At 39.2% G+C, this 26,073-nt stretch overlaps 1 protein-coding gene across 3 annotated transcripts; it reads left to right on the forward strand.

Moving 5' to 3' along the window:
• The first annotated feature begins 833 nt into the window (after nucleotides 1–833).
• On the forward strand, nucleotides 834–24,405 carry tspan17 (tetraspanin 17). 3 transcript variants are annotated; one of them, XM_044126155.1, is made up of 8 exons: nucleotides 834–1,421; nucleotides 11,893–11,943; nucleotides 14,302–14,448; nucleotides 15,177–15,347; nucleotides 15,782–15,907; nucleotides 16,956–17,003; nucleotides 18,297–18,413; nucleotides 19,753–24,405. In XM_044126155.1, exons 1-8 carry the CDS (start codon nucleotides 1,335–1,337, stop codon nucleotides 19,816–19,818), a joined length of 813 nt encoding a protein of 270 aa, XP_043982090.1. In that variant the 5' UTR covers nucleotides 834–1,334; the 3' UTR covers nucleotides 19,819–24,405. The 3 variants fall into 3 exon arrangements, with proteins under 3 accessions (XP_043982090.1, XP_043982091.1, XP_043982092.1); XM_044126157.1 differs by having other exon boundaries at nucleotides 847–1,183; XM_044126156.1 differs by lacking the exon at nucleotides 11,893–11,943.
• The last annotated feature ends 1,668 nt before the right edge of the window (nucleotides 24,406–26,073 follow it).

Genomic DNA, 26,073 nt, shown 5'->3' on the forward strand with positions numbered 1-26,073 from the left:
CGGCTGGCCTGGGAACACCTTGGGATTCCTCCAGAGGAGCTGGAACAAGTGGCTGGGGCGAGGGAAGTCTGGGCCTCCCTTCTAAAGTTGCTACCCCCGTGACCCGACCCCGGATAAAGCGGGAGAAAATGGATGGATGGAAAAATGGATGAATGGATGTACAGTACAGACCAAAAGTTTGGACACACCTTGTAATTGGTTTCAATTACAAGGTGTGTCCAAGGTGGACACACCATCGTTAGAAAGGTGTATCCAAACTTTTGGTCTGTACTGTACATTAAGCATAATATTAATTAATTAATTCATTAGAATTTTAGATAGGAGGGTGGATGTTTCAATGAATTTATTTATTTATTTCATAGCACTTTTTGTAGAATGACACTCAAGAAATATAATAATGAGGAGACCATTATAAAACTATTGAAATTCTAGTTTGTCTAGCTTGTTTTGATGTGCCACCCCCACATAATTGCCACCATTCCACCAACCTTTGGGAAACTTTCTACACGTGGCTCACCTTTTTTGTTGCAGAAACATAATTTTACTACCTCTATAATTGAAATGGCACGGATGATAAATAACATCGTTAGAAATTATATCACTAATATAGTAACAGAGGATATGTGTTCTTGTGACATTTGAATTAGTTTAGTATTATGCCTGCAATTTGTTAATCTTTAATGAAGCACTTTTTCTTTATCTGATCAATACAATGCTGCTATATTAGATTATGCGCCAGAAGAACATTTTGTCTCAATTCAGTGAGAACAAACCTTCATTGACGACACAAGAGGCCGCTCTTGAGGTGAAAAGGGCCACAAGCCAAACACAGTGGGTTTTTTCGTTTGACAGCAAGGGCTTGCTTCCCTGGAAAAAAAAAAAGAAAACAAAGATGAAGGCTCTTATTAGCGGCGATGGAGTAGATGAGATAACATTAGGGAGGTCGAGCTGAGACGGTATCTGCTTTAACACTGTCTCTGGGTGTTCTTATAGAAATAAAACCCTTTTTTTTGTTGAATGTCAGGGAAACTGCAGATGGATGTCTGTGCCTTAGTTAGGTATTCCCGATTTGTTGTTGTTAGCCGCTAACGCTAACTGTAGAAGTTGAGAGCTAGCTGGCCTAGCAAGTAAGAGAACGATAACAAGTGACTTATGTTTGATTTGGCTTGCCCAGTGGACCCCGGTGAGTAAACTGTGTTTCGTCCAGCTAATGGAGACAACAAACCTCAATGGGAGTAGTTCGGGAACTGCGGCTTTAGCTGAGCTTTCGAAGTACCTATCCCTGTAGGTTACTTTAGCTTCGCAGATAGCCGCCGTTACTATTTCGCGGAAGAATGGGCAGAAAACACCGTCATTTAAAGGGAGCCGAAGTCAGCTGCTGCGTTAAATACTTCTTATTTGGATTTAACATTATATTCTGGGTAAGTTCAAAGAGTTTTGGCGTTTACTTTCACTTTATCAGCATTAAGTGTCCCCGGATTGAGAAAAAAAAAAAGTTGTATCAATGTAAAGCTACCTCAACTAAACGACCGTTGGTGTTGAGCAAATGTTTTTTCATGTTTAATTTGTATTATTATTTTTTGTATTAATTCATTTATTCTATATTTTAAAGCATTTTATTTGTCTTTTAATCCAATTACTGTTCTGATTTGTCTAATTAAGGATTTCTTACATAACCGATAAGCTTCTGATCTTGATTGTTCTGATACAGGAGGAGCCATTTTTTAAGTTTAAACAATGACAATAAAATGGCTTAAAACTTTTAAGATAAACTTACTAGCGTTGTTATAGCTTATTTAGCATATTTTCTGTTTTTACTCACTACTTTTTATATCCTGAGCGTATTTTCATTTGTTGACTTATGTCACTAAGTGAATAACTAATGTAAATGAGCTCTTAAGTCAAAATGTTTCCCATTTATGAAATGAAGAGCTTACTAATTTGTTTGGGTTTTCCTTATTTCATGTAGTTTAATAAAAAGTAATATTTTAAAGTAAAGTTAGCTTGTTGTTCTTACCTCTTATTTTGTTGGTTGAAGTTTGTTTTATTTATTTATTTTTTTGTTATCTAATAATTGGTTGATTTTGCCTGTAAGTAGGCCTGTCGTGATAAACAATAAATCAATTGATCGCACGATAAATTAAAACTATTGACGTCATTTTAATTATCGGCTTTATCATCTCTTCTGGCCTTTTTCTCTTTCTGTTGATGACACTGAATGAAAAAAGGTTCAACTCCAGTCCTCTCCACTGACCCTTCCTTCCTCATATCCTTAGTGTAATGTCCAGTTCACACTACACCATCTTCGAGCTGTCGGCCATTGTCGGCCCATTTTCAAGCGAGACCACACATTAGCCGACATAAATCCTAGGTATAACTATTCATCGGGCCGTGTGGTGTCCAACAATGGGCACAAAATAATGGCTACAAGTCCAGTTAACTAATCTTAAAACCAGGCATTAATCAATGCTTTACTACAATCTACCTGCAATGCATGTGGCTCTAGTGTCAGTCCTGACTGAATGAAAATCATTACAACCTATTTATGTCACGTTAACGAAGAACAGCTGAAAAGTTACCGGGTACATCAACTGCGTAGCAATTTCGCTCCAACTCCACCCCTCGTCCTTTCTATATTCTTTGCACGAAATGTTTTATAAACCTTAATGTTGTTTCCACATATCATCTCCAATGTCCGCTGGACTTCGGGTTGTCAGCTGTTTAGGATTCCCCTCTGTAATTTCCCCTCAGAAAGCACTAAGGAGAATCCGCGCTTTCTGATTGGCTACCTGTCACATTCAACAGGCTGCCTTAATGCTTCCAGTCCGGAAAACACCTGATTTAGATCTGAGCGGCCACGACGATCTACTGTAACACACTACAGGATGATTGGTTACGAAATCACAAGCCACAGTCTTAGAATGTCCAAAGTTCTAAGATTGTCATAAGGGGAAAATGTAGGTGTGAACTATTGCATCAGGTAGTCGGATGTGCCCATCTTCTCTATTTCAATCTAATGATTACTAACGGGCAATATGGTATACAGACTTCATAATCTGCACTCTTTTGGTTGAATGCAGTATTTATTTACACTTTGGTGTTTTTATTCAAGTACATTTTTGCTAATGGAACCAGAGACTCTATTTTATTTTTGTTTTTGGTTGTTTTGTTTATTTGATCAGTTCCAGTGTTAAGTGTTCTTTTGAAAATAAAGTATATCTATCTTTGGCAGGAAATTGCATGCATTATTATGTCATTTCTATTAAATCGGTGTAAAAAGGTCTTCAAACAATATTATCGTTTATTGCAATAATTTTTGAGACAATTAATCACTCAGCAAAATTTGTTAACGTGACAGGCCTACCTGTAACAACATGTATTTGTGTCGATTATTACAAAACGGATTGCTGCCAGGTTGTTAGTTCAACCTGGTACTATCAGTATATTCGCTGATAGTACCAGGTTGAATTAGCAACCTGGCAGCAATCCGTTTTGCCTTCGGAGCTGCATTGAATCTTCATTACAAACTCAACAAGGTGTCAGAAACATTCCTCTGAGATTTTGGTATGAGATTATGGCATCACATACTTTCTGCAAGTTTATTGGCTGCACATTTGTAATACTAACCTCTCATTCTGCTACATCCTAAAGTCTCTTTGTTGAATTGTCATCTGATGACTTTGCAGGCCATTGGAGTACATTGAGCTCATTGTCATGTTCAGTGGACCAGTTTGTATAGAGTTGGAGTTGGTTGAGTTATCTTGCATGAAATGGCTGTAAAATATCCATAAAATAGCTACAAGAAGTTGGGGTCTGTTGTTTTAAAGGGATGGACAGTGTCAACAACAAAATTAACCTGGGCTGCGGCTCTTAAACAAACAATTTGTACTAAGGTGCCCCAACATTCATCGGACCATGCAATATTTTTCCACTCTGTTACTGTTCACTGTGGAAAGTGCAGCCACAGTGTCCTCTCTTTAGCTGACGGCAGTGGCAGCCGGTATGGTTTTCTGGTGCTTCAGGGATTGACATGTTCAGAGACGGTATTCGGGATGCCTTTATTGTAAGCAGCAGTTGTTTGAACCACTGTTGCCTTTTTGTAATGCTGAATCAGTCTGCCACTTTCCCTCTGACATTTGACATCAGTAAGACATTTTTGTTGACACAGCTGTTGGTTACTAGATATTTTTTTCTTATTTAGACAATTCTCTGTAAACTCGAGATGGTTGTATGTAAATAAAAAATAAAAAAATCCAGCGCATCAGCCTGCCTGGCACCAACAAAGTCATTTCATCCTCTGTGTTCCTTATTTTGATTCATGGTTTGATCATTTGCAAGCTATCTTCACAATGTCTAGATGCCTAAACCTTCTGAGTTGATTGGTTGAGTTGATATTTAACAAACAATTGAAGAGGTCTACCTAATAAAGTGGCTTGAGAATTTCTCTTTTGATCAGCCACTAATCATGTAACGCATAAGCTTGTATTACCTGTGATTGTTCTGATTTAGGTTTTCTAGTTACCCCTAGGAGAGGCAGTATAGTGGTTTAGAAGGTCTTAGGTCAATATGTCGTACAATACCATTGTTTTTAAAAAGAAATAAGCTAATTAACTGAGTATTAGTTTCTGATTGTGTGTTGTTTTTACCAATCTGAGTGATGGGATTTGCGAACACTTCCACCATCTTTATCCCTCTCGATCGTGAAAAGTTTCTCTGTTTAGGTTGACTCATCACTCCCTTCCTCACTCCCCCCCTGCATCGCCACTATGCAGCTTGGTGTGGTGTAATGTCTGTGGGTGAAGTAATGGTGTGTCTGTCTGCCCCGGAGGGTCTTCCCACACACAGTTGTAAAGAACAGGCCACATGGCCTGAATACTACGCAGCTCTGCTCTTTTCAAACATCTCTTTTAAAGTCTCCACAGCCATAGTGTTCAGGCTTTGCTTGACAGCATTGTTTTCCTGCACTCGCAAACCCTCAAATTCACAAAGAGGGGATGGTAAGAACAAAGACCAGCTTGAAAGGGAGGCACTGGTGGTGTGTGAGGCTCTTGTTTTCATCCATTATGCATATGTTCTAATTGACTCATTAAATATATGGAACACAGATGCTCTCTTCCTGTTCGTCATCGCCTACCCACACCTCAAGACCTTAAAAACTGAGGAATTTTGACGCACTTGCATTATGTAAAACTGAGGTAATATGAACTAGATAAACATACCATGAGCCGAATGTCTTGCGTAGAAAGAAAGTGTGCGAATATGCAGTAATTTGCCTGAAATGAAAATGCTTTGTAATTCAACTGGATTGGGGATTCAAGTGGAAAATATTGAGTCAGAGGGCTGTGGTGTTGTTTGACTCATATCGTGTTCTTTCAGTTTGACACTCAGGCCAAGGCAACAGGCTCATATCTGCGCTTTGTGTGAAACTGTGGAACAAGTTCCAGCTCGCTGGCTGTTTCCGTTGATAATAACAAGAAGATGTTTCCCACTTGTACGTGAGCTGCAGAGCCGGATTTTGATAGACAGACTCATGCATTGCTCAAATAGATAGAGACGGGGGTTATTCTTCTTAAATCAGTCCATTTGTTTTTCTCATAGCGATCTTGTCAAGCTTGAAAACACTGCCTAAATTGAGAGAGAATGATTGTATGGCCATAAATACTCTGCTGGGTTCACGCTAGTGCTGCTTTTCTCAGTGAATTTTCTCCTCTCCCCCGAGCTTGCCCGAGACAGCCAGACGTTCACGCCGGAAAACAACACACCTTCTCTCCTCCCTTGAATAGATGCATTCCTCACATCTATTTAATTAATCACATTTTCTGCCTGAGCTGCTGAAATGTGTGGAAGCTCTGCATGCTGTAATTAAGAGCTTGTTAAGCTGTAACCAAGTTACCGAATTGGTCGGATGCTGAGTGCCATTAGGCAGCTCCACAGCTCCACATTGTGTGTTCACAGTTGATGCCAGAGTGCGCGTCGGATGATCTCCCGCAGGTGGAAGGCTATCGAGGGACACGTGTGAATGCATTTGTTTGGGAACAAACCTGTCAAGACCAATTTAGAGCTGAATCTGTTAGCCCCTGGTATTAACATTTACCTGAGCTGAACCAGTCACAAGTGGACTCTTCGGAGCGGGATTTAATTCAAGATGCTTTGTGTATCTGTACAGCCTCATCACATTACAACATGATGAAATATTTTTGTTGCTTGATGACCTATTTCAAGTGTGTGATGTGGGTACCAAAAGCACAAGCGGTTTTATAAATAAACAGTGAGTTTGAGGTGCAGGGTTAGTTCTCCACCACATGTAGAGCTTTGCGTTTGTGGTCAAAGAAGTTCAGTTTCAGTCGACATGTTAGCCGCATCCCTAAACTGAAACATCTTATGGCTTTCAGCAATGGATTTCTGTTTCCCAGAATTTGGAGAGTGAGATGAATTGTTGTCAATAAAAGCTGCTTTTTGACATGTGGATCAGTTCAGCCTCTTCAGAGTCACTGTACTCCTGTTGTCTGCATCTCTAATACTCTCCTTTCTTAACAAGTCGGTACAACAATATCTTTTCTATATGCCTTTCTATTTACAGATGATGGATTTGAAAGGCTGGGTTGTTTTGAAAACCTAACTTCACTTTAAACTTCACCACAACTCGATGTCTTGCCTGTCTGCTTCATTCCCCGGTCGTCTTGATGAGGGTGATTGTTCACTAATGTTTTCTAGCAACTCTGAAGTCTTCACCGGACAGCTGTTTTTATTTTGTATTTAAGTTAAGTGCAAATGGGCTATCGTTACAAATTACATGGAATTTCTTTAGGGGTAACAAGTTAAACATGGCTGGATGCAAATCCACACCAAACAATAATGGGTCTACATATTAAATTTATTTCCTTAGAAAATCTAAGGGAATAAGAAAATTAAAATACTTCAAGGAGTGTGGTTGTAATGAGACCAACTGTAAAAATATACATGTATATCAAAGTTGTGAATACTTTTGCCAAAAACTGTATCAACTCCAGTTTTAGAGCTTGCTTTCCATTCATTAGTTGTGGCGCTAGAACAAGAATTGAAGAAATCTCTCATGTACTAAATCTTGCATAATACAGTGTGACTCAGGTTAGTTTCAATTTCTCCTAGTATCAAGCTTGTACATTGTGATCTCTGCAAGTCGCACAGTATATGCCAACTGTTACATGACAGCAGTTTTTAGCAAAACTTAAGATGTAAATCTTTATAAAAAAAAAAAAAAAAAGCTTTTTTCTGTTCAGAGAAGTTTTAACTTTAATCTGACATTTGTCTCCTACTGTATAGATATGCTCTGGTAAAAAAAAAAAAAAAAAAATTTAAGTGCATTTTATTGAGTTAGACAAGTCATTTAGATAAGAGTGCATTTCTAAATGAAACACACACTCAACCGACATGTCTTACAGTCGGTTGAGGTAAACGATGATTTTGCTCAAGGAGGAATCTTTTTATGTGTTGAGAATTTCTGTCCTCGTGGAAAACAAGCTTCTGACATTAGCGTTAGTCAGAACTTTCTGGAAATGATTCTTAAACCTGAATATGAAAGCTGTTACAAAAACATCTTGTTCCAAGGTTTATTTGTTCTGTGATCAAGTACAAAAGTACAGTGATAAAAACAGAATGACAAATGAGATCCAAATTACCTACAGCAGAGTTTAAGGATAAATATTCAAAGACTGAGTCTTATTTTTAAATGGATTAGAAAAACTGCTTTTCCTGCTTGCATTCATTTCCAAACTGTTAAGAGGTGGGGGTTTTTAAAAAAAAAAGACATAACAATAAGGAGAAGTGTTGTCTTCCAGTAGCATTAGTGCTGTGGTGTCTGAAGTCGTTCTGACCTAAATTCAAACTTGGGGGCTCACATTACACTCTGGGAAACTTTGATAAAAGGAAGTAATGTGGGCAATGCTCAAAAGCAGGTTCAGTTTGCTTTCATTTGTTCCATTCATTTGAAATCCTTTCATTCCCAACCTTTTTGTGCCATGAGGTAAGTTTAATTTGCAGATGGGGCTTGAGAAGCACTGAGTGTTGCCACTTGCATATAACTAGAACTGACTACTGAGATTGTGAGAGTTTATTAGGCTCTGTTCTTATAATAACACAAGTTTTGTTGAGACATGGTTTGAGGAAACACCATTTTGGTTTTAGTTCTTTTAAAATCTCTATCCACTCTTAGAAAGTGGTTCTCAAAGTGTGCTTGTTAACTATGTAATTGATCAAAATTCAGAAAAAAGGGGACACCTTAAAAGGTGTTTTATTCAGTTCTTCCCTTTGAAGAAAATAATATCACTTGTCGACTGGGGAGGTCTGCGAGAAACACGAAAACTATTCGCAATGAAGGACTGAATATATCCTCAAGAGTTAACATTAGAGTAATTTGTGCTAAATCTGCATGACTGAAAAGCAGACAATACTAATGCCTAAAAATCGGCTTTCTAACTTGCGTGTCCTTTGTCAGAATTCTGCAGAACTTGCTCTAGTGCCACGTCTGGGGTGAGGTGATATAATTACCTTCACATTGTTGTGTTTTTTTTTTTCTTTTCATGCTTTTGTTGTGATTCATGCAAACTTGGGAGGAAAACAAAACGACACAAAACAGTTTTGATTATGATTAACTTCATTCCTGTTTCAGTGTTTTTACCTGGTAAGATGGGAGCACAATCTAAGATGTGTGTTCATAATCTACTGGATGGACTTTGCTCCTTTGCCCTGCACATTTAAAAAAAAATTTTCTGTTTTTATGGCCTGAGCATTTTTTTTTTGCCTATATAAACTAAGACTCACCCTTTTTTTTTTTTTTTTCTTGCAACTGCAAAGCATGTCTGTGAAACCACAGTTGTAATCGAGCTGCACATTGTATGGAGTTACAATTGTCATCACTAAATCAGTTTGACCGCCTAAGCACTATATTCATCGGACTCCATATTTCAAGTGCTATGCATAAATGCACTGCATATTGGTAACTACTTGCCTGGTCAGTTGGTCAGAAAAATGTGGGTCTCTCATCTCTAGTAGTTGTAAGTTTCTGCTATAGAATCACAGTTACTTATTTTCTTGAGTTTGTGCTGCCCTAATGCTAAATATGTTAATTATCCTGTGAGTGAAAGAATTTGAACAGGTGGATCTGAGCAGCGGTGAAACAAGGAGACAAGCAACCAGGAAGAAGTGAAGCTCTATGAGAAATCCCCTAACAGATGCAGGAAGAACATGCAGAAACCACACAGAAAGGCTGCATCAGACAATTTTGTTTTCTCCTATGGCTTCAACCTGTTTTTTTTTGTTGTTGTTGTTTGTTTGTTTGTTTGTTTTTTTCAAATCCCAAGTAAACATTAGAGTTTTTTGACTATTATCCAACTTATACTGAGTAAAATTGCATCTGTCTTTTTTAACCTCTTAAGTGGAACAAGGTTAAGTGTGAGTTGGCGCTGTGTGATGAGCGTTTTGTGTTGCCTTCCCGGTCACAATCTGACTTAAACCAGCTGCAGGTCTTTGCATGTTAAAAACAGTAAAGCCTCTGATCTGTCAATCTAATCCCTGCTTCCCGGTGTCTGCCTGTGTATCCTGGCTCTTCCTGGCTGTCACTTTCTCTCTAAATAAAACTCCACCACACCCTTCACTGGAACTGTTACACAACTACCATATCCACCCAACCAAGCTGCTACTGCGGCTATCATTTTTAACATTACAATCACTTTTTGTTGTTTTAAACCAATAGGTCAGCATCAGTTTTCTTCTTTTTTTTTTTACTCTGTTCAGTAAACGTCAAGGTTATTTAACACATTTTAAGTCTACCTTTGTGTTACATATTTGGCTGTAATTGTGCTTCAGATATTTTGAATAAATTAAATGTGTATAGATCATGGTATGCAACCAAATAAATCTCAATATTGGGAGGACATTTTTACTATACAAAGCCAGGGTTTGCTTTAACATGGTTGAGACTTTTATATCAAATGAACCTTTCTTGGCGTTAGCAGCTACAGGATTTGTGTAAGATATCCTAACTGTGATTGTTTTTACAGTTTCTCAACCGTAATGCAAAACTCTTCTTCTGTTTTGTTAACATTTATTCAGCAGTGGTCTTGTAATATTAATGTGTATCTTAAGGTGAAATGTGGAAAATGGTGCATATTAATGAAAGCATAGTCTGTGTTGGCCGCAAATAACCCCCCAAAAAACCCACAGGGCTCATACTTGTTTTAAACAAAGGAACTATAAACTGAAACTTAGATACCAAATGTTTCACCACTAGCTTACACTAACTTAAATCGATTTGGTGCGGAAGTCTGACAGTCAGCAGCCAGTTTGCAGATTGCGACATCTTGGAGTCTTGAACGACTCGTACTTGCTGACCTAACTCGTCTTCACTGGTTATAGAAGTAGATGTGGCTTTCTGAGTCATCATGCACATGCACTGCAGTTCAGCCCCAGACACAACTATTGACGATTTAAGAAGGGAGACTCAAGAAAAACTTTATGTAACACACGTATGTTGGTGTACCAGATTAATCAAGGAGTTATTTGCTAACATATCTGATAGCTACTGCCTTGCAGAAGCAATAGATTAGCTGTGTATGAAGGCCGTTCTGTGGCCACTCAGCAGTTGAGTGGAACAAAAAAAAAAACACAAGTACTAACTGTGATGTCTGCTTTGCATACTTTGAAAACGTCGGTTTAATGTTTGTCTAAATTTGAAAGTTAGCAAAAAGTGGTGAAGTAAGTTTTGAGTTTCTTTTGCCGCTTTCTTTCAAATGTTGGCGGAGGAGCACTCCAAGGTTTTTGCTTAACAGTCGGGTGATCAAGCTTCAAAGTACACACTCACCGAGTCTTAAAGCTTCGGGGAGGGGAGGAAACCCTGCACTTGCAATGATTCCCTCTTCTAACAAGAGACGTAAAGCACCTTAAAATCACTTTTTCAGACATGAGACACGCAGCGTTTATGGCTTTATTTGTTAAAGCTGTGGCATTCAATCATTCAGACGTGGCTCACTTTGGCTCTGGTCTGACAGGCCTGTTAAAGTGATGGAGAGAGCCACGGTGCCGGTGCAATATTTGTCACTCTTGCAATATTGAAACGCATAACAAAGGAAGTCCAAAAGTCCTGCTAAAATCATAGGTTTGTTTTTCACAGCGACCCCCAGCAGCATCTTTCACATAGGCAGAGCAAGCATGTGGGTGGATGTGTAAAGCAGAAATGCAACTATAGTTTTGTTTTGTGCATTTGGCTCAAAGTGGTGTAAAAGTAAAACAAACAAAAGTTAGTTTTGTAACTAAAAATACTTATTTTGCCATCGAAGCAGTTTCTATCTTATTCAAGCTAAGATCAGACTTGTTTTCAGGACTGCAAAGCTACACAATGACTCACAGCTGATAAGAAAATGTTATGGGAAAACACCAGAGGGGTTCGTGAAATAGGATAATGACATGCTTGGTTGCAATGGCATTTTTGTCCCAGGTTCTTCTATATGATCTGTACAGAATGTATTTGCAAATTTTGGGATGATGTTAATCGTTTCAAACCAGACAATTCTCCATTTACTCCTTACTGCCTTGATAGCAGAAAATATGAATTTGCAAAGTTGTGTTGGGAGGGACCGACATGAATAAATCTGTTTTAACATAGTTAAAAAGTGCTGAAGGCAGTTGTTCTATCCGCTTCCCTTACCTTAGAGACATGCCTGTAAATTACACCAGTCCCACAACAGACCTGATAAACGAGTGTTTTATGAAACTCTTCCCAACCGAATTACGGTACATAATGCCTTGCATTTATTTCTAGTCAAATCTGATTCATGCATTCTTAATTGTTGTATGTTTAGGGAGGTTTTTTTTTCCTCTCTCACAGTGGAGCTGTCTTCTGTCTGGTTTGTTTTACAGTTGCTAGGAGCTGCATTCTTGGGTATAGGCCTGTGGGCATGGGCGGAGAAGGTATGTATAAACATACACACGCAAATGCAAACTGTGAGCGAGCAAAATTATCACCACAGCATAACTAAAATTCCTCAAGATTCTGCATGCTGTGGAGATGATTTGCTGCTGAGTTGAGGCTCAGACGCAATATTGTATAAAATGTACATATGGGCAGATTATCTGAAGATTTTTTTATCTTACTTATCTTCATTTAGTCTTAGAAACTGGTTATCTGATTCTGCATCCCTGATTTCGGCATTTAGTTTTTGATTCAATGCCCAGGAAATTTGAGCTAGAAAGAGGGGGAAAAAAGGAATTAAAATAACACTGATTTGACTCCAAGATGTCAGAAGTTGAAAACATGCTGTCTGAATGTCCATCAAAGGAAAAACACGTATTTGAAAATTTGTTGTTTTCTGTGCACAGAGTAAAGAACACAGAGGTCATCTTTTACCATTAACCTGTTATGAGCAGTGAGTTGTGGCAACTAGCAAAACTTCTTCCAATTGAGTTAACAGTCACTCTGAGCTTTAATTAGCAAGAAATTATACCAGTGTGCTCCGTAAATGCTGCAGCAGCGTGGCCGTGTGTACCGATTAGCAATGTGTGGCCATGAACTGTGTGCAAATAGCGCTGCACTGGAGGACCTTTGTGGAGCAGCGTGAATAATTTATAGGGATTAGGTTGCATGATGAATTGCACAGGCTGAAAAGGCCTAATGGTGAATCTGAGTCTGAGTGACTAAGGTGATTAGTTTCAAGCTCAGTTCTTGGTGCCTGACACATTATTGTTTAAGGCTGTGTGCTAAAGCTCTAATGAAGCCAGTTTATTCTGCCACAAGGGACATAAAAAAAAAAAAAAAAAAAAACATAAGAAAGGAGTATTGCCTGCTTCATATACCATTTCCTTTACCCAGTACATATTAACTTGACAGTATAGTATTTCATTATTATTATTTCTTTTGTTGTATTTCATGGAATGTGTTTTTTTTTTCCCTCTTTGTAGACTGTGAAAGCAAACAGTGGGTGTTTTCGTTTATATTTAATTCCAGTGGCTCCCCACTTTGACATCCGACCTTAAAATAAAGCAACATGTAATTTTCTTCAGTATAAATTGGCACACTGTGGTGGTAATGGTGTGTGAAACAGCAAAAATATTCAAAACTGTTTTAAGTTTTAAAATCATAATCGCAGAAGATTTTTAATTTGATTTATGTGAAGTACATGTAAAGTTTAAGATTTTAAACACACTTGCAAGTTGCTTAGGCTAACTCAAAAACTGTAATCAATTTAAAAGATAAAAAGAAAAAAAAAATCACAGCTCAATTAAAGGGCACATTTGCTGCATAAATTTTATTACCAAAGGAAATAGAGGTGTGTGTCTGCAAAAGAGAATATAACAGCAATGAAATGGAGACAGTGTGCATCTGTCTATAGTTTTTACAAGCCATATTTATTGGGCTTATCATTGCCTGACTCTGCATGTTAGGCTACGACTTGGTTCGCTTAGTGTGCTCTGTTTTGATGAGTCGTCAACAATTTGCTCAAGTTTGTTGGGGTTCCCGTTAGTTGTCGGTGCCCGACCGCTTTATAAACTAAGCGATGTGTCTATGGTGTACTGAATGCTGAGCACACAGGCAGGAAGTTAAAACACCAAATACAATCTCTGTTTTACACCTGTGGGCATCAGCATCCTCACGGTGAGGAAAGGATTCCTTGTTGCAGCAAAAACGCTGTGAGTGACAGTAACCAATGATTCTGTCACTGCAGTGGCACCTAATAGCTTTGTCACTCTAAACTAATTAAAGGTGTAGCTGTTGCAAACTTTAAATAAATGTCCCTAACACAGACACCCATGTTTAATCACCTGAGGGAGAAGAGCGAGGGCTTTAGTTTGGAGCCAAACCAAAGCTATATATTCTGCAAAAATAAAATGCGATTTCTGCGGCGGCGACACCATGAAACAAAATAAAAATCTGTTCCAAGTCAAGAAGGAGCTATAGCCAAATACCTTTGCGGGTGCAGCGGCTTGTCTGTTTTTTTCATATTTGAAATTAATAGTACACAATCCTTGGCTTTGAGATTGTTTCTATGTATATCTCTCATTATGAAGAGGAGATGAACAGAAGGGAATCACAATCCTTGAACCTGTTTCTGGCCTTTTGTGTGTTTTATTAACAGTGTAGAACGTCACCTTCACTTAAAAAATTGATAGCATAAAAGCGGTAAAAGCGACCTCTCGGATACTAACATCAAAACACCAAGAAGATTTTTGTTACGCAGACTTTTATCAAGGTTATGCATTATCACTGTGGTGATGGAGGGAATTAGTATTTTTTCCGAGTCTTTGCTCACTTTTATCTTTTCTTTCCCTCAGGGCGTGCTGTCAAATCTGTCGTCGATCACCGACCTCGGAGGCTTTGACCCCGTGTGGCTCTTCATGGTGGTGGGAGGAGTCATGTTCATCCTGGGCTTCGCCGGCTGCGTCGGAGCGCTCCGAGAGAACACCCTCCTGCTTAAATTTGTAAGCTGCTTCTCTGCTTCTGAAGCGCAGACACCATTTGAACCAGTCGACACCTCCCCTGCTTTAGATGTGTGGTTCGCATCGGCGCCGGGGCTGGGAAGCAGGTGTCACTTTGACCCACTGGAGGCCAAATGCTCAGAGTTGGTTACACATCATAAATATGTTCTAAATTCTGATCCATGAAAAAAAAAAAAGTATTAAGAAATGAGCAAGAAACGAGTCTCGTTTTCCACTACGAGATTTTTTTTTCTTGGCATCTTGGCTTTTTATCTTTTATATTGAAGACCATCGCATCACCATTAAGGTGGTTTATTTGCGGTTGGCTGTGTTGATAACAGCACGTGACTGACTGAGACAAATTTGCCTCATTGCTGGCTGCGATTCTGAGCATCTACTAACTCCAGCAGATGTCCATTAGCAGCAATAAGTCAGGCGTCAGACTGAGGAGCTAATGTGGCTTTTGTGCATTCATCATCAGCCCGGTCTCCTGCATTTACTGTAAATGGATAATGTAACGGCACCTGAGGGACTGCAGGCTTTGTTGCTGCACTCTTGCTTGTCACATCAGTTCAGGCGCCACATGAAAGATGCTGGAACGTCAAAGCTTTCCTGCTCATCTTGTTTCAAAACACAGTCAAAGCAAAATTTGTGCAATTTTATTTGATGCTTTTAATCTTGTGTGATGTGACGCACGTATTGTTTTCTGTGTCCTGTCCTGTCCTCTCTAGTTTTCCGTGTTCCTCGGCTTGATCTTCTTCCTGGAGCTGACTGCGGGGATCCTCGCCTTTGTCTTCAAGGACTGGATCAAAGACCAGTTAAACTTTTTCATCAATAATAACATCAAGGCTTATCGCGATGACATCGACTTGCAGAATCTAATTGACTTCACCCAGGAATATGTGAGTTCTGCCACACCTGCTGACTAAAATTCATGTGAAAACCTATCCACATCCCTCAGGCATTACTCATCTGCATGTTGTAAGCATAAATTTCCTCTTGTGAAACCTTGCTTTACATTTTAAAAGGGACTCTAGATCAGACTAGTACTTAGCAGTAAGGGCATTTTTGGAGAAAATCTCATGATTATTATTATTATTGTAATTCCTTCTAATCACTATCCAATTACAAGAAGGACAAATTTTGGATAATTGGTTCTTACGTGTAAACTCCAATCTCTGTCATGAGGTATTGTAATAGAGATTAGATCTGTGGTTGATTCATGGAGTTTCATGTAGTCCCCACCCGCCCCAGTAAGCTGCCTATCTAACTGAGCTGGAGAGCTTAGATCAGAAAAAGGGCATTTATTCAGAGCCTGTTGTTTCTGCTCTCTCAGTGGATGTGCTGTGGAGCTCATGGGCCTGACGACTGGAACCAGAACATCTACTTCAACTGCACTGACAGGAATCCCAGCAGAGAACGCTGTGGAGTCCCTTTCTCCTGTTGTATCAAAGATCCTGCCGTGAGTCATTCGTTATCACCTCGAAAAGTCTCCTATAGTATGTATATATGTATGTGTGTATGCGTGCGCTTGTGTCAATTAGGACGCCCTCCAATAAAAATGTTCCGAGGTTCGTAAGCGCCATTTTGCAGCATACTTCAAAAATTAAGTCTCATTTAAGGGTTTCGACAAATACTTCTGTTTTGAGCTCTCCTGTTAAGATTATTCAGTGCCAAAACCAATATTTCACAAATGACAGAATAAAAAGATGCAGATTGTTCAAGGAAGAGCTATTGAACACCAAGATGGAACATCTTTCTCCATTGTTACCCGTCTGTTGAAAGCTGAAGCGCTTTGTACAGAACCAACAATGTGGTTCTTCCACAGATAAAAGTGGAAAGATAAAGTGCAAAGTTTATCATTTGTGCTCAAAGGTATGTAAGTTTCTTGTCATCTGAAAAGATATGGGAACTTGGATATCAGCAGAAACTCCATCCTAAATGATATGAATACCAAAAAATATCAAATGTGGGTGTTTGGGAATACTTCCCATTGTCAAAGCTTTCAGCTAAAAAAAATGTTGAATAGTGTGCTGGATAATGTGCATAACAAGTACTTTAAATATACAGCTAAGTTCACATTTGTTTTACTTAAGTCTGTATATCTAATGCAGAGATGACATTTTAAATCAAACACTAATTATCTCAGTGTGTTAGCTGCACACTGTTGCTTTCCAATTTTATTTGAAACCAATTAGCTCATGATAAAGAACATTTGTATTATTGTTGTTATTATTATCATTATTGTGTGGAAACCATGGAGTTTTTACTCAAGGTTGTCATATTTTGAAGATCCTATTCTAGCTAATTGCTAGTCAGATCAATATCTGAAGCTAAAAGCCTGGATCAAGACATGCCTAATAAACACTTTCGAAGTCATTTGTAGCTCGGTTTGCTTTGTCAAACTTAGCAAAGATCCAAACTTTTGAGTAAAGAACAACAATGCAATATCAAAATTACTAAAATGAATCATTTTTGTGCTTTTTTTCCCCCCCCACCAATTTCTCTAGGAGGACATCATCAATACACAGTGTGGTTATGACATTCGGCTACAAGTGGTTCGTATCTCTCCCGCTCTCTGTATTCTTAACAATGATATAAATGTCTAATAATTGACTAAGTAATTACAGGTTGTCGATTCAGGCGCTGTTATTTGCTTTCAAGAAGCGAGATAAGGATTTTCAATATTTTTGAGTCAAAAACATAGATTTGTAAATATGGAAAAGAAAAAGAAGCAGGCCAAGCTGATGGAGAGAATATAAAGGTTTTATAATCACACAGACTCTTATGCATGCTCCATGCTTTTAATAACAGATTGTTCTTCTAACAGGGATAATTAGGCTCCAGTTTTAGCCCAAAGAGCAGCCTAACTCCACTCTGTAATTGGCCTCTCTGTGGGTTATGCCAGTCCGTTCCCTTTCCCACCATGTGTGGGTGTGGTGGTTACAACTCACTGCACTGCAGTCAGAAAGATCGCTGTTGCTAGGCAAACTGCAGCACAGAGTTGCTAGGGATTCATTTTCTCTCGTTTCTCCTGTGCTGACCGGTGAAACTATCAGGGATGTGCACAGAGTTCCTGTGCAGCTTGCCTCAGGAAAGCGCAGGGCGGGCAACGAGGAAGAGCAGGAGACATGCGGAGGACGGGGAAAGAAGAAAGGCAGAGAGCCGAAATAGCTTCACAGGCGGAATAACACTGCGTTTCCTGCTTTTCCATTGGTAGCCAGGAGCCTCATTTGACTCCTCATTGGTTGAGAGCTGGCTTTTGGGTTTTGCAAGCGAACAAAGAGTTTGCATAGTTGACTTGACAAAGTTACAAAGGAAGCTTTGTATGGAGGCGTCTATTCTTACCCCCTCTTTGGTGTCATGGCAGCAGTAAATTACACCTTGAGCTTTCTCTCTCCCTAAATGTAAATCATGGGCTGAATGTGATGACACAGACAACCATCTGTCCGGTATCAGGAAAAAGGCTCCCACTGTTTGCTCATTCCGGGCAGGGCCATCAGCAGGCGGGTGTGTGTGTACGTGGGAGTGGGTGTGTGTGCGTGTGTGTGTGTGTGTGGCGGGGCGTGTACACTGGCTTCATATTCTCCAAACTGTCCTAGCTATGTGGAAATCATTAAGTGTGACTCAGCTCTCATGCTGCGGTATTGCATCTTAAACAGTGAAGGCATCATTGGGCAAAATGCTTCCTGTGTTTGTTTGGAGCTGCTGTTAAGTCTGACTTCAGATGTTTAAATAAATCTGACTCCACTAGTTGTGTTCAAAAATGTTAGTGCAGGGTTTTATGTTATTCTTATTTTGAGTGTGTGTTTTATTATAATTTTTTTTCCTTTTCTTTTTTGAATAAAAAGGACCTTAAACGGCAGAAATACATCTACACCAAGGGCTGTGTGGGACAGTTTGAAAAGTGGCTTCAGGACAACCTGATTGTTGTTGCTGGGATCTTTGTTGGCACTGCACTTTTACAGGTAACGACTCACTGTTTCCCCTTAAACATTCATTGTAGGTGGCCATTGTTTTTTTGTTTTTTTTTTCCCCCTGAATTCTGTTTTGTTTGGTTTAAACTCTAGCTAAATGCATTGTGATTTTGTGTCATTACTGCCGCTTAGTGGTGAGAGTATGTTATATCAGGCCTCTGCAGTACAAGCAGTCATAACCCCGATCCCAAAGAGTTGGGAAGTTGTTTCCCATAGCACCTCAATACATTAGAATATCATTATAAAAACCAATTTGCTTAATCGTGCAATTCACAAAGTAAAACTTATACGTCATATACATTCATTACACACAGCGTGATATATTTCAATATTTTCTTTCTATTAATTTAGATAATCATCACTTGAAGATAATGGAAACCAAAAATCCAATTTCGCCAAAAATATAATATTAATAGAAAAATATGGATCCAGGCATGTCATCCTACCGTTTAATGTATAATATATGTACTTAAATATTTTGAGCCCCTTTCGCGTGAATTACTGGATTGCTGCAGCGTTGCATGGAGGTAATCAACCTGGGGCTCTGCTGAGGTGTAATAGAAACATTCAGCTTGTCTGCAGTGTCGATTTTAGTGTCTCTGATTTTTTATTTTTTTTTCTCTGGACAATACCCCATAGAGTCTCAATGGGATTTTGGCCAGGCTAGTTAGCTGGCATCAGTCAAAGCCATAGTCATTTAAAAGAAGGACCCAGACTTGAGCTGGACATGTCTCAAATATCCTAGTAGATGGCTACACTGTCTTCAGACTTGATAAAACCAGTGGACCAACTCCTCACTGAATGCACTTGAAACTACTTGGATTCTGTGCTTCTCCACTCTTCCTCCAGACTGTATGGCAATAATTTACAAGTAACATATAAAAGTTATGCAAAAGTCAAAGGGCACGTAGTGTTACTGAGCAAAGATCCTGTGCTTTTCCTCCTTCGCCCAGGCAAGATTGTTCTGACATCGTCTTTGGTTCAGGAATGAATTAACACAAGGAATGCAACACTTTTCTTCCCTTCTTCCTAACTTCCTTTAAAAATAATTGGATGACATACAGTATTCTGTGAACACTCAGCTTCTTCATAAATGACCCTTTGTGGCTGACCCTACTCATGCCGAGTGTCTATGACTGTCAGCTGGGGGTCTGTCAGTTTTTCTATGGATGTGCTAAATTTAATTGCTGATAAATTCACTTCTCGAATACATTTTCAGTTGATAAAAGTTCACCTTCTATCACACTGTTCCAGCTGTTTTTCGTATTGAAGTCAAGACTTGCGACCAAATGTGTCCTGTGGCTTTTTTTGTTCTTTTTTCCACCCCCAGATTTTTGGCATCTGCCTCGCTCAAAACCTGGTAAGTGATGTCAAAGCTGTTAAAGCCAACTGGTGACACGAGCCCCGCACCGCATGCCCCGGCCAGGTCATCGCAGCACACGCGGTACCGTCCAGACGTGGATGGAGAGCCAACGTTCTTGCATACCTACAGACAAAAACAAAAAGTTTATTTTCCTGTTCTTCAGTGACACTTGATATGAGGAAATAAAATATTCAATGCAAACCAAACGTCACGGATTTTAACCCAAATGTCCAAAAAGAAGACGGAGTTGCCTACTTGAGAGATGATTTTTATTATTGTTATTATTATTTTTTTAAATATTATTATTATTATTGTCTGATTTTGTTCCTTGGACAAATGTATTTATGCCACACAGTTGCACAAAGACCCTCTGTCAGCTGGGAAGCCATGGATGGAAGTAAGATGACAAAATCAATAAACTGAGGAAAGCTGACAGGTCCTTTTACAGGTCAAGCATAAAAGGCTGTTTTTATTTTTTTATGCATTCATCTCTACATCTTGTTTTAGAAAATGGCGGTCAAACTTTTGGCCAGCCTGTGTACTCATGGGGGGGGGGATGCCATGTGCATGTCATTTCCTCTCTTCTCTGTGCAACTTTTAAGTGGTATTGATACAGTTGTATTCTATTTTCAAATGTAAACAAAAAGAAAAAAGTGCCATTATGTTCCTGTTTTTGTTTCATATAGTAATTTTCTCCTGTCTACTCCCTAATACCTCAGGACCTGGCTGAAGGTTTGTTCTTTCCACTGAAGATAGATGCAGTAAAACAGGGATAGTTCTTTGGAAGACACCTTGTTTGCCCCATAGCGATTGTATCATTAGTTGATTCTTTGATGGATGTTTATTTTATTACAGAGTTGCTTGGTGTGGTCAGTGCCATATAAGGAACGGGGGTTTAATGCTAGCAATTGTTGGTTATATCTGAATATGCCTTTGGGACGTGGGATCGCTGGTTTTGGGCCTTTTGTTCTCGACTTATTTGACCACTCTTGTCTTATAATCTGTCCTTTGCATTAATATCTGTTGTTTAAATATGTCCTTTATTCATGCTTTGTTTTATGTCCACTTACAGATGGATGCTTATATTTCTAAGTCATTGTTTAATTTTTATCTTAAAATTTTTTTGTATGAGGCACCGACTGCAAAACCGCTTCCGTCTGTTGGTGTTGCCAGTCGTAACGGAGACCAAATAATTCCAGCTGTCCACGAGAGATTTCCTCTGGAATGCAAAATACCATTTTAGATAGAATGTGAATTTATTGTCTCTTTCTGTTGAAAGTGCCAGTTGAACTGAGAGATCAGAGAAAGATTAAACATTGAAATTTGCTTTTATCTTTAACTGAGTTGTTGCGTCGTTTTGTCTGAATTAAATTTAAAATAGAATAGTTAATACATGCTGTTCTCACTTTAACATGAATGCTGCTTTAACTTTTACTAGCTCAGTAGTGCAGTAACCCATAGAGGAAGAGAGAGAGATCTCACACAGTGAATTTGGAAAGTGTTTTTCTAGGTGCTTCCTCTGTTTCTTGTTTGTGAGAAGATGATTGGCTCTTACGACCTTGCTTTGCATATTTTTGCCATCCTGTCGTGATTACAGTTTCGGTTCTAACCAGGTCAGCGTATGACTGTGTCCTTTATTCACAGTGTTTTAACTGTTGTCTCTGGTTGTAACGGTGTCATTCTGATGCGTGACAAACAGGACCTAAGAGGGCTGGATACATACACACTTTACATTTTGAATGCTATGCACACACGCCCGAAAGATGAGAGGCATTCATATTCTGTGAGCACAACCCCAAAACTTTCCCGCTCCACTGAGTCCGTCTGTAGAATAAATATCTTAGCACCTTCTGATCGTCTGCTGCGTGTACCTGTCACATGTTGCTTTCGCCCACATGCTACCTTACTTCAAAACGCCACCCGATCAGAGCACGTCGGTTTCGCTGCCTGCCGCGCTGATGTATTTTTAAACAGCGGAGAGAAAGCTGGAAAGACGGGAACAAAACATTTTTTTTTTTTTTTTTAATCGGATGTCACAGAACCTCGACTGGGACATCGACGCACCTTAACGACTTCTCTCCGTTCAAACTGATGTTGTCTTTGGTGTAATCAGTGATAAAGGCCCGCAGTGCTCTGTGAGGAAGCATAAGTCAGTACATTCGAAGTGCATATTTTTTTACACATTGCCTTATTTGTCATTCTTAAAATATATATAATCATTTCTGGGAATGTTATTTTTAAGTTGCGTTCAGGCTTGTATTCACAGTTGTATTCATTCCTACATAGAGAAATATGGAAAAAGGAAAAGGAGAAAAAAAATACAAAGCAAGTATAGGTGCAGTAAAGTCTGGAGTTCAAACCTGAATCTATAAAGTCAAGGTTCATATGGGTTTTTTTTTCAGCCACAGGAGTAGTGAGGAGATCTAACACTCCATCACTCAGAGAAGCCGTCTCTGGGGAGGCGTTTGTTATAATTCACATGTCATGGATGAAAGAAAAGTTAAAATAACCAGTTGGCATCTGCAGACATATGGTAAGCCCTTGGTTGGGCTTAGTCTAGAAAAAATTAAACGATGCTCTGATAGCTGATTAGTTAACCTAAATTTGTATGGTTGTCGTTTGGAGAGACGTACCAACGGAGGACACATCTTTTTCCTCAAACCTTATGCTCACAAACAACACCTGTGGTTTCTTAAGTGGTCTGGCTGTTGACTCCTTGGTCAACCCATCTGTCTTTACAATGGGAAAGAGATTAACCGTGTCCTTTTTATTCAACATCCCAGCTGGTTCATAATGATGTGACACAGTGTTTCCATCAGAGAAACATTTTTAGGTGGGTGAGGAAGCAAAAGTATTTTCTGTATCTGTTTTTCACATCACTAATAATTGATCACACATCCATTTGACATATTCCATTTCAAAAGCAATGATTCATTTGGTAATTACCCTGAGAGATCTCCAGGTAGTGCTGTTAACTCTTTCATAATTCATATAGGGAGGTGCATATTCTATTTAGAGGAGTGGCTCTTAAAGGAAAGTGTCTCACAGTTGCCTTTCTCTCTTGAAGAAAGAGAAAGGTAATATTTTTATAACATTTCTGGAGTGCATTTGGCCATTAAATGTTGAGGAGCAGTTTGAAAGTAGTCTGTCCTACTCTAGATCTGGGTAGAAGGTTTGTCCTTTTCTCTTACACAATCCTGATTAATTTCCCTTCACACAGGTTAAGGCATCTGATACGTTATTCAGCGCAAAGAGGAGCTCATCATTTTTCCTCTTAAATCATCCTTGATAGCACTTGGTGGCTCACACTTCTCCCACTTGCAGGAGAACTTGGTGTCTGCTGCCTTTTGAATGCTGCTGAAGGTAGATGCTAACTTTGTAGTGTCAGGTCTGCTGCACTACCTGCTCTCTTGAACAAAAAGCACCCCTGCTCTCCTTTTTCTGGATGGATGTGCCGATCATCCACCTCCTCGGTAGTCAGGATACTAATGCCGTGTTAATTTGCTGCAGCAGTCTTGGATGCAGAGGGGACTTGGTGGCGTATGTTTGTTTTTAGGAGCTCTGGTTTGTTCTGCTTTTGTATTCCTCTAATGTAGCGGAAAGCATGAGAGGAGAGAGCACTGCTAATTATCCTCTGTCCTTTATCGTTATACGGCCTGGCTTCGTGAAACACCTTACTAATTTCTCCTGCCATCCCTCTGGGTAATTAAATCATTCCCAGGAGGAAACGTAGGCATACCATGAATGTACGTTTTTAGCAGCATGAACCTTCTACTTCATGGTCAGTTTCAAATTTCCTATATATACATATATATATATATATATATATATATATATATATATATACATATATATATATATATATATATATATATATATATATATATATCAGTGAAGATTTAGCTGTTGCTCTTCTTCTTCTTTCTGGTTTAGTTTTTCATTTTATCACATTGGATCAGCAGGTAGAACAATTTGCAATGCTTTAAACTTCTTTAGTCAGTAACCAGTCCTGAAAATGTTGTCTTTATCCCGCCCTCTGAACCCTCGTTCCAGCTTCAGTGGCGGTCGATAACGTGTGTGTTGTTTCATGTACGAAGGTGAGCCACACGTCACACATTGACGAGTCTTACCTCATCACGTGCGCGACGCTGCGCCACATCTGAGGCACGGAGAAACGGCTCAACGGATTAGTCGCCGAGCATATTAACAGCAGTACCACGGTTATTAGCGCTGACATTTCCACACTGTGACGTGACATTTGATGCGGATAAGAGCATAAACAGGAATTATTAAATTGTCTGGGTTTACAGATCCGTTACAGAGTATGGACACAGTTTGCAATCACTTAGCCACACTGAAACCACTGCAAATTTATTCTTTTACAGCAGGGCAGCAAAAGGATATTCTTTTTATTGCATTCATAGGTTTGTTTGTTTTTGGGGTTTTTTAACTGTCTTGCTTGTAGCAGATTACTATGTGTATTGGTTTGTTCTTTGTCTTCTGTACATGCCTGTTCTGAGGTGTAGCCTTGTAAAGAAATGTAAATAAAATTTTGGGTCTATTACACTGTATTTTCTGTTACAATGCTTTTTTTCATATATTAAAGGATTTATAAGACCAGCCCTGTTTTCTTTTTCTTTACTTTCATAATAACAAATTAAACTGATTATTACTTATGAAGCTGAATCATTATTATATTATAAACCTCATCTGCAACCCATCTCTCGTTTACCTGAGTGGGTTCTAGGCAGGATCTTAGCTATTCCACTGCAGTCTTCTGGACAGAGTTCTGATATTTCTTCAGAGATCAGCTGGAGCCACTTTTCCAGCTTAAAAAAAACCCTCTCTTGCTCTCCCACAGTTGTGAACTGCTTTGTGTTGATTGACACCTAACATCCTATAAAAATACTTTAAAGTTTAGCACTTTTAACGTGAATATGAACAATTTGGCAAGAAACTGATGCAAGTACTTACTCTATTTCTGTGATTATAAGTTTTAGTTTATATTATGACAATTCAGCCAATAGAGGGAGACAAAACGTGACCGAGAGCTCAGACGCTGAGACACCCCTGCAGTGACCTCATCTTTTAATCTCACAAGGCAGGGGAAATGCTTTTCAAAAGCTCTTTGAAAAGCATTTTGTATGTGTGTGTGTGTGTGTGTTTGCAGGGTTGTGCACGCACTTATTATATTCCCCCCATTAGAGACTCTTGGAGAGCGACTAGAATCTATACAAATCCATTCAGTAACCTGCTGTTACTCTTCTGCTCTACAAGATTAAGATCAAACAAAAAGCGAATCAACAAAATGAATCCATATACTTCAGAGACTATTGACATTTTCCCTTGCCATTCATCTTAAAGGTAAAACAAGCCACCGCGACATGCAGAGCAACGTTGTTTCCTTGACAATTAATCAGCACGTTAATGGACACTGTTGAAGTGTTTGTGTTCTGACTTTTAGGTGGCAAGGGAAGAGCAGGAGCCTGTCATCGTCCTCCCCTTGATTCAGCCAAACAGTGTTTCTGGTTGATAAATTTGCTCTGTGTGTGTGTGCCTTCTTTTCTTTCTATCTGGACAAGGAATCACACATCGTGGCCAGCTTCCATTATTTAATATTATTTAGGGGACACAGTTCAGAGACGGCCCTGCTGGATAGCACACGCTGCATTTCCTCCATAAGGGAAGATTTAATTTTCAGATTGTGCCACACATCTGCAAGGCCGCATCATCATGTCTGACTGCCCACTAATACGGCATTTTATCTCACAGCAGAGACCACACAGCGCATCTCCTTCTTGCCTTAATGTACACAGTGTTCCACATGTTGCATTCAGGCTCTTTTGGTTTCTTGTGACTGACTTTTAAGGCCCACACGCCAACAAGTCAAACTTTTAAAGGGGCAGTATTATGTATTTCCCAGGCACAAGTGCCATTTTAGAGCACCTTCACTTGTTACAAAAATCTTGTGTAAATTAAACATGACAAAATTTTCCTGTAATTTGACGCCTTGAAATTGGGCCTCTGTCTCTTTAAGAAGCCTCTGCTCTTTCTCACACTCTGCCTTCAGCGCATCAATAAAACGGCTTCTCATTTTGCCACTTACAACCGTTCTTTGCACTGTGAAGTAGTTACAGTTTCTAAATATGTGTGGACAAATGTGAGATTGTGTCACATATATTCATGTGCAGCATTCAAAAGACATTTGCTTGCCTCCAGCTTTAATAATGTCACATTTAGGGAGTTACTGCAGTAATCACTTCATTTTTCAAGTATCAAATCAAGTCT

Source organism: Gambusia affinis, linkage group LG09 (genome assembly GCF_019740435.1).
Source record: "Gambusia affinis linkage group LG09, SWU_Gaff_1.0, whole genome shotgun sequence".
NCBI classification, from domain to species: Eukaryota; Metazoa; Chordata; class Actinopteri; order Cyprinodontiformes; family Poeciliidae; genus Gambusia; species Gambusia affinis.

Coding starts and splice junctions, on each gene's coding strand:
- tspan17 (XM_044126155.1), top strand. CDS start 1,335: ATGGGCAGAAAACACCGTCATTTAAAGGGAGCCGAAGTCAGCTGCTGC. Junction 15,348..15,781: donor TTGACTTCACCCAGGAATAT/GTGAGTTCTGCC, acceptor CTGCTCTCTCAG/TGGATGTGCTGTGGAGCTCA. Junction 17,004..18,296: donor ATGACATTCGGCTACAAGTG/GTTCGTATCTCT, acceptor TTGAATAAAAAG/GACCTTAAACGGCAGAAATA.